The sequence below is a fragment of the Perissodus microlepis genome, chromosome 7 (assembly GCF_051167445.1).
Source record: "Perissodus microlepis isolate ML-2025 ecotype Zambia chromosome 7, ASM5116744v1, whole genome shotgun sequence".
Classification (NCBI taxonomy): Eukaryota; Metazoa; Chordata; class Actinopteri; order Cichliformes; family Cichlidae; genus Perissodus; species Perissodus microlepis.
In genome coordinates this window covers 49,358,516-49,368,480 of record NC_140467.1, presented here as the reverse complement: position 1 = coordinate 49,368,480, position 9,965 = coordinate 49,358,516, and the positions used below count along the sequence as shown (strand labels likewise).

General features: G+C 41.2%; 1 protein-coding gene across 2 annotated transcripts in view; it reads right to left on the bottom strand.

The window, feature by feature from the left end:
* Nucleotides 1-5,950: 5,950 nt before the first annotated feature.
* fibcd1b (fibrinogen C domain containing 1b) overlaps nt 5,951-9,965 on the bottom strand; it is a 133,687-nt gene continuing 129,672 nt past the window's right edge. For both annotated transcript variants that reach the window (XM_084935634.1, XM_084935633.1), the window contains one exon: nt 5,951-9,625. In XM_084935634.1, coding sequence (XP_084791760.1) covers nt 9,360-9,625 — 266 coding nt within the window. In that variant the 3' untranslated portion in view covers nt 5,951-9,359. The remainder of the gene's footprint in view (nt 9,626-9,965) is intronic.

The following is a 9,965-nucleotide window of genomic DNA, read 5'->3' as shown; positions in this document are numbered from 1 at the left end:
AAGGAGGCCATGTCATTAGTTTTTCTTCTTTTATACCCTTTCTTGCCAGCCACGCTGTGGAGTACTTGGACGCGTGTGATGGAGCATTGTCCTGCATGAAAATCATGTTTTTCTTGAAGGATGCAGACTTCTTCCTGTACCACTGCTTGAAGAAGGTGTCTTCCAGAAACTGGCAGTAGGACTGGGAGTTGAGCTTGACTCCATCCTCAACCCGAAAAGGCCCCACAAGCTCATCTTTGATGATACCAGCCCAAACTAGTACTCCACCTCCACCTTGCTGGCGTCTGAGTCGGACTGGAGCTCTCTGCCCTTTACCAATCCAGCCACGGGCCCATCCATCTGGCCCATCAAGACTCACTCTCATTTCATCAGTCCATAAAACCTTAGAAAAATCAGTCTTGAGATATTTCTTGGCCCAGTCTTGACGTTTCAGCTTGTGTGTCTTGTTCAGTGGTGGTCGTCTTTCAGCCTTTCTTACCTTGGCCATGTCTCTGAGTATTGCACACCTTGTGCTTTTGGGCACTCCAGTGATGTTGCAGCTCTGAAATATGGCCAAACTGGTGGCAAGTGGCATCTTGGCAGCGGCACGCTTGACTTTTCTCAGTTCATGGGCAGTTATTTTGCGCCTTGGTTTTTCCACACGCTTCTTGCGACCTGTTGACTATTTTGAATGAAACGCTTGATTGTTCGATGATCACGCTTCAGAAGCTTTGCAATTTTGAGATTGCTGCATCCCTCTGCAAGATATCTCACTATTTTTGACTTTTCTGAGCCTGTCAAGTCCTTCTTTTGACCCATTTTGCTAAAGGAAAGGACGTTGCCTAATAATTATGCACACCTGATATAGGGTGTTGATGTCATTAGACCACACCCCTTCTCATTACAGAGATGTACATCACCTAATATGCTTAACTGGTAGTAGGCTTTCGAGCCTATACAGCTTGGAGTAAGACAACATGCATGAAGAGGATGATGTGGACAAAATACTCATTTGCCTAATAATTCTGCACTCCCTGTATATTTATGCTACACTGTAGTGTGTGATCTTACTGAGAGAATTAAATTTAATTATTCACCCACTGGCTTCACTAATAATTGCTCTAAATGCTCTAAGAAGTGCAAATTAACATGTAGCAGTTAATTTCATTGACTTGTTCTGCATCCTTTATTTATGTTTAGCTGGTTAGGAATTCTGTTTGGTGCCAAAGTGAGCAGGGACAGGATATGAAATGTTTATTACCGCTGTCATCTAACTCTCGAGGGAGGAGTATCTGTCTGTATGGATATGTGTGTTTCTCCGATCAGCTTCATCCTTCATGAGTGGCCTGAGGAGGTAGAGCAGTTGAAATGAGGTCTTTGGATAAAGCCGTCCTAATATTGTGACCAACTCTTGTTTTCAGCTGACACTGGCAATGACAGCTCATTCACAACAGCTTTTAGTGACATCGTCAGTCATCGTCACACTTTCAGCCATTTGTTTGATACTGCAGTTGTCTTCTTCACTCCCTCTGGGGAGGAGACAGAACAAATGCCTTAGCAGTGGCTGCAAACACTGTATATAAAAGACTGAAGCACCAACAATGACTGTGATCAACTCATTGGTTGGTGAGATCCCATTTTGAAGGCTGCACTGGCTTCACTTTTCAAATCTTTCTTCTTTTTGGTCTCAATCACACATGTATAGAGCTTGGCTGACCTCTGGGAACCCCTGGTGTGTTTCCTGACTGGTTGTTTGAGGTTAATTAGGTGTAATAATCACAAAGAGACTGCTTCACCAAAAAATCCCTTTGTGATTGTGTTGTCTGTTAGCAGACTTCTACGGAGCCTCCCCAAAAAAGATAAAAAAAAAAATTGAAGATGTATTTTTGCGAGATCCCGCAGAAAGTTTTTAATTCAAGTCCATGCACTTCCAGGTCATGAACCTTGGAAAAAAAACCATAGTGATGGAAGACAAACACCTGTGGGAGAGATTCATAGACTTTTATTTTGAGCTTGGCCTAAACTATGAACACAGTGCTTTGCTTTACACATGGTTTTTATATAAGTGAGAGACATCTGAAGAGACTTCTTAGTACCAGTTGAAACACTTGAGGCAAAGTGTACTCTGACCTGGTGGACTTGGTTGGTAGAATACATAAACAGCTAGCTGGAGTACCCTGGATAACTTTAACGGGTACCTATTGAACTATGATAAATGCAGGATCTTTCTCAGGATCTCGCAAAAGTCCCTTGCGGGGCTCTGTAGATTGTGGCAATTGCTTGTAGTGCTTGTAAGATGCCAGATGCTGCTTTTTGTCAAACCCTAGCTGGAAAAAGTTGTCTTTTTCCATCAGCCTTGTACAGTTAAAGGGGTTCAAAAGTTCAACGCAATGCAGAAATGGAGAACATTTGCTTTCAAAGCAAAATGTCTGCATTACTGTTGAAACCAACACACCTTCAGAAGGCACAACTTTTGATTTGAAGGCAAACAGTCTTTGTTTACGGTGACAGATTGGTGAGATGCTGCTTCATCCACACAAACTATGGGTGATCTGCTAGTCATCAAAGCACTCACAAGGAGGTTTTCAATAGTTTTCAGCAACCAACAGCAATGATTCACAACTGCTTAGGGAATAAACAAGCAGTAGTTACCAGGCCTTCAAAGTAAAAGTTGCCAGTAATTACCAAGCTTTCTCTATACCTGTGTGACTGTGGCCTTATATACAGTGCAGCATCCTGTATAATCATACTCATTACAGTCTGTAGTAACTACTAAATATTACTCTGCTCATGTAAAAAAGGGGATAAAATGCTGAAGTTATATTTGGCTGTTTTATGAGATTATATAGCTCTGCTCTTAAAGCTAGTTCCTGTTCCTTCTTTGTGCTAAGTGTAAAGAGTAGAGAGCTCTGTTCAGCAAGCTTTTTTTTTAATGTTTGTTTGTTAATTATACACCTAAACCACATAATCTTAACAGGGACATTTTGAATGGGTACTCTGCTAATGGCAGTGAAATTACGAAATAAACTCCATCTGTCGAAAATGTCACGCTGAAAATGTAGCATCTTTCAGTTCATTGTGTTCTTTTATGCCCTTTCACTTTTCTAGCAACCTTTATATCCCTAAAAAAGAAGTTGCTATATATATTTTTGTAATAGAAAAAAGACTAAACCCCCACTTTACACTACCTACTCAGCACCAAATGGAACACAGGTACTGTTAGCAATGCAGATAAAAGGGCAGATATTTTCCCCCAAAGAGATGGTGCTCACTACACGATGGACAATTGGATGCTGTGACTGTGAGAGTCTGAGGCTGTTTCTCCATTGGAAAAAAAAAAGAAAGAAATAAACACACAAATGATTAAACTCATTAAAATTCAGATGATAAATTTGTGATAAGCATTTGTGTGATGAACTAAAGAGGAAAATTTGTGAACGAACTGATATAACACTAGAATTTCACTCAATTAAAACTGTAGGACAAACTTCCCAGGATGGTCTGCATGAAAATGAAAAATGCTCCACAAGGCAACAGCAGCTCACTTACAGTGAGGAGGTCCAATTTAAAGATTCCAAGTTGTTAACGAGGCCAAGCAGACGCTCCAGCTGCCTGTGTTGGGACACCTGTCAATCGACATGTCTTTGCCCCTTATTCATTTATCCACTTGCTATGAAGGTGGAAACTATGGAGACCACAACTGTCATTTCGCCAGGCTGTAAATCTGCTTTTAATACTATAAAAATGTAAAAATTTTGACATTTTAACTCTCTGGGGAGTCTGTGGGGACTGACTTCCTTTTGGAGCCAGCCTCAAGCGGCACCACCTGCAGTTTTTGCCACTTCCACGTTGGCTTTATTTTCCAGCTCTAGAGGTTTCCTCTTATCTAGAGCTCTATTGATGATGCGTTTTTACAGGGGGGATCTGAATTTGGATATTAGTCATATGTAGTGTTTAGAGTAAACTTTGATCTTGAGCTGCTGTAGAACAGGATGAGACATTGTTATTGTGGCCATCAAACCAAGTTAAAAATGAGCCAAAGGACAAAGACCTGAAAGCCCCAGTGAAGGATAAAGCTGACTAATATTATTTTGTTACTGTTTTGTTGTTTAGTTTTTAGTTTCACAATTTCATTTGGCTCTCCAGAACAGTAATTAAATTACACATAATACAACCTTTGAAAATATCACTTGCTCGTTTGCTGTTATCAAATTGTATTACGTTTGTCCTTCCAGCGATCTAAGTTTTGAATGTTTCTCTCTAAATTTGTTCTGAATATGTTTGGGCTACTCTACCCATGCAGTCATGTGAAAAATTATGCACAAACTTACTGCTTCCATGGGAATTAAGAAGTAAATAGCAGCCAAGTGCTAATAACCAAATGCCCTTGATTAACTGACCACTGGCAAATGTGATCACCTCTGTCAAAGCAGACATTTTGACAGTTGGCAGGTCTGAAGCATTTGGGTGTGTTAACAAACTGGCACTATCTTCTCAGCAGTAGTAGTTTTTGTAGATTTTATAGAAATATAGAATATAGGTTTTATAGAAAAAAAGATCAGACCTGCTAACATTAAGGCAGCTAATATTAGGCTCGACTTTCCTGAAAATCAAAATCACGTTTTTCCTCCGATAAGCACTTTGATTACATTCTCAGATTCTATGAGACTTTATTTGCTAAGAGCCTGAGTTCAACAATGTTAGATCCACTTCAAAGAAAGTTTCACAAATGCTACCTAACAGCAGCTAATCGAAGCAACAAAGGAAATGTTCACTGATAGAAAAGTTCAGGAAATCCTCACCAACTTACCTCAGTACCTTTAATAAACTGATGCTATCCTGTAAAGAAGAGTGGGCCAAAACTGTTAGCAATTTACTTTTTATCTTTAATACAAATATACCTCATTATTTTAGATAACACAAATACCTCATATCACATATTTACGTTTTATCAGTTATCACATGTATGTCACATCTTTTATTACACAAATAAGTGATATAGAATAGAGTGTTGAAAGAGAACGCCATGCGATACCAGGTTCTGTGTCTAGGAAGAGAAGGGTTGTTTTTCTGCTCTTCTCTTACAGGGAGATGTCCAGTAAAGAAAGTATAAGATGAACCAAGCACTGGGTCCAGCTCCATATAAGGGAAGAAGCCAAGGCTAAACCAACTTTTAAACAATGACATTAATATTCTGTTTCTGTGTCTCATAATAAAAGTGTTTACTGTTTGGGTGCGGTGCACTTTGTCTGTTTGGCATGCTGAACAGAGGAGGAGACAGGCACTGTTATTGTGCTTAATAAATTAGAAAACTTGTACTTTGAGTTTATTTTTTTTCTTTCTTCCACAATGATGTCAGAGTTTGATAAAATCATACAGACATCTATGTGTTATTTGAAGTTATTAATGCTAAAGGTGTTTGTACAAGGTATTGAATCATTCCGTGCACTTAGGTATACACTTATGTGAAATTAAAGCTAAAACTAACTTGGAACTTATACTAGAAATGGGGCCAATGTCCAGTCATGCAGTTATATGTCCTGACGGAGCATGGTGATGGTCTTCTTTAGTTTTCCCTAGGAACAACTCTGTGGAACAACTCTAAAATAGCTGCAGCATCATTTCTGACTCCCCAAACAAAAATTCAATTTACCTCTGCATTTAGTTTGCAGCAGAAAAGTTGTTGAAAGTTGATATTATCTAAACCCTCGCCGAGCAAAGCTAAAACTACGTGGCTGGCCCCCAAAGACCCAAAGCTTTTTTTTCTTTTCTTTGTCTGCTTAGTCTACCTTTCAAAACCAAGGACATTCTTTGTGGTACTTTATCGTGGTTGATGTTCCAAAACGTTAACAAGGTTTTCCTTTGACAAACAGAAGGCTACTAAATGCTTCTTACAAACACAGAACCACACGCCTATAGATGTGTATGGATGCGCTGCTAGAGACAGAGACAGCGAGAGAGACACAAATGCTTCGTTGTGTGCTCCATTTATAAAATGTGAATGTTTATTAAATGTTGACAAGAACATTAAAACACAGTATCAAGATTCAGCAAAACAATCTATAGTACTTCACCAAAAATAAATGGAAAAAAGAAAAACATAGTTAGTTCTGCGCTGGGAATGAAGGAATGGGAGGGCTGGGTGGAGGAGAGCGGAGATAGGAGTTGGGAAAGAAAAACAGAGCAATAAAGGGGATAGGAGTTAGGAGCGGAAAGAGCAGAGAGAGGAATTTAGGAGCCGGGGTTGGCAGCAGAGGCTAAGGCAATTAAGGAGGTACAAAGTAAGAAAGGGGTTTGGGGACGTGGCGGATCGATCGGGAGGGTGCGGATACTCTGTAATGAGTGGGTTAACTGGGAATTATCAGAGCCTCTGATTTCACTTCTTTTATCATCTCTTCCATTTTAAACTTAGCAAGCTGCAGCAGCAAAGAGTGACAATGAAGGCCTTTAACACAGAGGGAAGGAGGGGTGGGGTGGTGGATCATCATGGCAAATAATACATGTCTTTACATTTAAATAACAAGGGAAACATAGCGCTAACGTATACAGTGAGCACAAAGTCATGTTGAGGCGAACAGAGAATTCGGGAGCGGGTTGTCAGGATTCGAGGGCACAAGCGCAGTTCAACACAGTACCAAGAAGGTGGTGTCCATTCTAATGGGATCACAATCACAATAAGTAATAGTTCATTATTAGAATTATGTAAATCTCTCTGTTATCAACACAAATAGCGAGGGAGGCATGTAGCACATATGCATCACATTACTTCAGAATTCCACAGAGAGACACTCCCAGCCTCCTGTTCTCTTGTCCGGCTCATGCACGTTGGGCGTGTACAAACCGACGCATGTGCATATACGTGTACACACAGAAACACTGCAGATGCACGCTTGCGCTCACGCATACCGACGCTCCGTTCGGCAAAGAGACACGCACATACTCACGATTCGCACACATACTCAACGAGCGGTCCAATTCCCTCTCCTCGAGCGACTCCGCACAGTTCCAGCTTGTCTCGGAATTGACAATAGCGCACCGCACACTCTGTGCCACAATAACATCTGCAGGCATGTGTAACGTGTCTTCGGCGCTTCTTCGATGAAAAGACGTGGCAGGAGTCCACCACGACGTGACATATACCGCGTGTGCACAGCCGAGGCGCTAGCAGAAACACACACAGAAACGGGATCCTTCATCAAAGCACCGGGGATGACAGAAAAACTCACAGCTGTTCCAGTGTCAGAGGTATTAAGTGCAACATTGCTCGGTGCTACACGTTAACTCACTGTCAGCTGGAGCGACACCCTTTAGCACGGATTCAAAACTGCTTCCAAGTGACTCTCCAAAGCCAAGTAATCACAAAGGTCGCAAATGTCCAGCAAGGCAGCTATTGTGCCTGACGAGGTTCAAAAAACTCTTATCATTGTGCCTTTGACATAAAGACTGAAATTTGTGCTGCAGATTAGAGCGGGCATGTGCTTAAGGGATAATCATGTTACTCTTCTTCACTTGGATCTGGCCTAAGGAGCGCCACTCCCCACCTTTTGCTCATTTTATAAGAAGGGGGGAAAAGTTATTTTGCTCCACATGTTGCATTTTCTTCTTCTTTTTTTGAACCAGTGGATTTTGTAAAGTCTATGTGCTTGAGTTCTCTTTGTGTTGTAGCATAGTAAGAAACAGATTCTCATGCTCTAAAAGTCATACACACTGTACAATAAAATCTACAGATATTTTAAAGCTTTTATTACATCCAAAAAAAGTTGATTCACCGACTTTAAAAAAAAGAGACGGGAAAAAAACCGGGATTGCACTGTTTTCCGCCCATGTGCTGTGAATTTTTTCTTTCCTTTTTTTTTTTTTTAAACTGACTTCTTCTTTTTTCTTTTTTTGCTTTGTTTTCTGTAGGCAGTTTGGATGTTGCCATGACACGCTGTAGAATTTCTACTCTGAAGAAAAAAGACGGCGGTTGAGAGCGTCAAATCTTATTTTATAGCAACTTTCGCTCCGTTTGCATGACAAGATAAAACCGTATCGCACAAACCGATTCCACAATAATCATCTGGAAACAACAGAGAGAGGAAAAAAAACGTACAAAAGAGAGGACAAACAAGAAAGGGGGGCGTGAAGTTTCCTCTGGTCTCTTTCAGTGGCTCCATCAGTTTCTTCTAAGTTGTTGTCTTTTCCTGCTTTAATTCGTTACATCCCTTGCAGGCGTATTTCAGCTACTTAGTTGGACAGAGTGCAGGTAAGCCAGCCGTGCATCATGCTTAGTCTTTCTGTGCTAAACATTGTAGTCAATCGAGATGCTCTACTGAACCCGTGACAGGAAATTGATAGTGTTAGAGAACTCTGTCTGTCTGTCTCTCTCTTTCTCAGGCACGCACACATTCTCTCTCTCTCTCTCTTACACACACACACACACACACAAAGTGCTGGGTTACCATCTGTGAGTGCTGCATCAGTTGGCCAGTACTCAGCTGGCAGTCAGATCAGACAAAGTGCCCAATATGCTCCCTAATGGTCCAAGTCAGATGAATGACATCCTCCGCTGTCTCTTCTTTTTTCCCCCATCCTTTTCTTGCACCTCTTCTTCTTTTTCTTCTTCTTCACCTACTTCATCTCCCCAGTTTGATTCACTCTGCCACCCCCCATTCCTTCCACCAATTTAGCTCCTGTCAAATTGTTTCCTCATTTTCTCCGTCTCGCTCTCATTATCGGAGCGCCCGTACTTCTCGCCACGTTCCCTGCCGGGGCTCATTCGGACAGATCAAAGATGTAAATGTGACGTAGTGCACCACTGCCCTGTCCCCTTCTCCCTGGTAAAACTTGAGAGTTTCTTTGCAGAGGGTGGGGGTGGGGTTTGCGGGGTTGAATAATTTCCATATTCTGTCTTCATGTTTTGTGAACGGGGGTTGTCTTCACATATTTTACAGGAGTGGGCAGTGGAACTGAGTGCCATGTCAGCACAGGTTAGGTCAGGTTCATGTCAGGGGACCCATTTTACTTCAGAGGGGGGCTGGACCACATTGACAGACCCGGAGCAGTGGACTGTTGTTGGTTCAGGGCTCTGGTAAGCTGTTTTTGTGAACTAAACGTTCAAAAATAAGAGCGTCCGGGTTATTCAATTTCTCAAAGAATGGGACCACGGGAAGGATTAAGGTAGCCAGGGTGACTAGTAGCTGAGTGAACGAGGAAGAGGAGCAAAAAAATGGAAGAGAGACATCACGAGAAAACAGCAGAGTCAACTAAAGTCAAAGATGCACGTTTTAGTGAATAAACAATATCGAGACAAGTAACTCCATCAAGCTGTCAGAAACTGTGGTTTATAATGTTTGAAAATTTTCTTCTTCTTTTTTTTTTTTTTCCTTCTCGTGTCAGTTTCATTTATTCTCTGGGTCGCGGGTCGGGCGTATCTTAATCTCGGAGAATTTGAGGGAGTACTGCCAGCCAGTCCAGGAGGACCACTCAATGCCATCGGCATAGGAGGTGTGCTGACCGCGCAGGTACTGGCCGTTAAGGTTGGAGGTGTGGCAGTTTCGGTACCACCACGCGCCATGGTAGAAGGAGGCGCAGTTATTCTCCGAGTGGTCGTTATCTTTGTCTTTGGTGGTGAACTTCATTCCATTGTGCTTCAACAGAGAATCACCTAAAAAAAAGAAAAGAAAAAAACGGCAATTAAATTTGAATGTGTCAGTACACACAAAATAGTCGTATAACTGAAGTTAATGGATAAAACAACATAGATGAATCTGTAACTTCATAAAAATATGTTCTGCATCTAAGAGTGTAATTCAACTGTAATTAAAGGAAATTTAAACTGCTTTTTAAACTAAATTACAGTTTAATTATACTTGCCTACAAATACTTAAAAGTAGAAATACTAGAATAATGCGGTGACAAATCAGGTTTTTAGGAGGAACAGAGGAACAATTAGACTGTAAGTAAATTTAAGTTCTGGGTATTTTACAAGAAACGCGATCCAAATC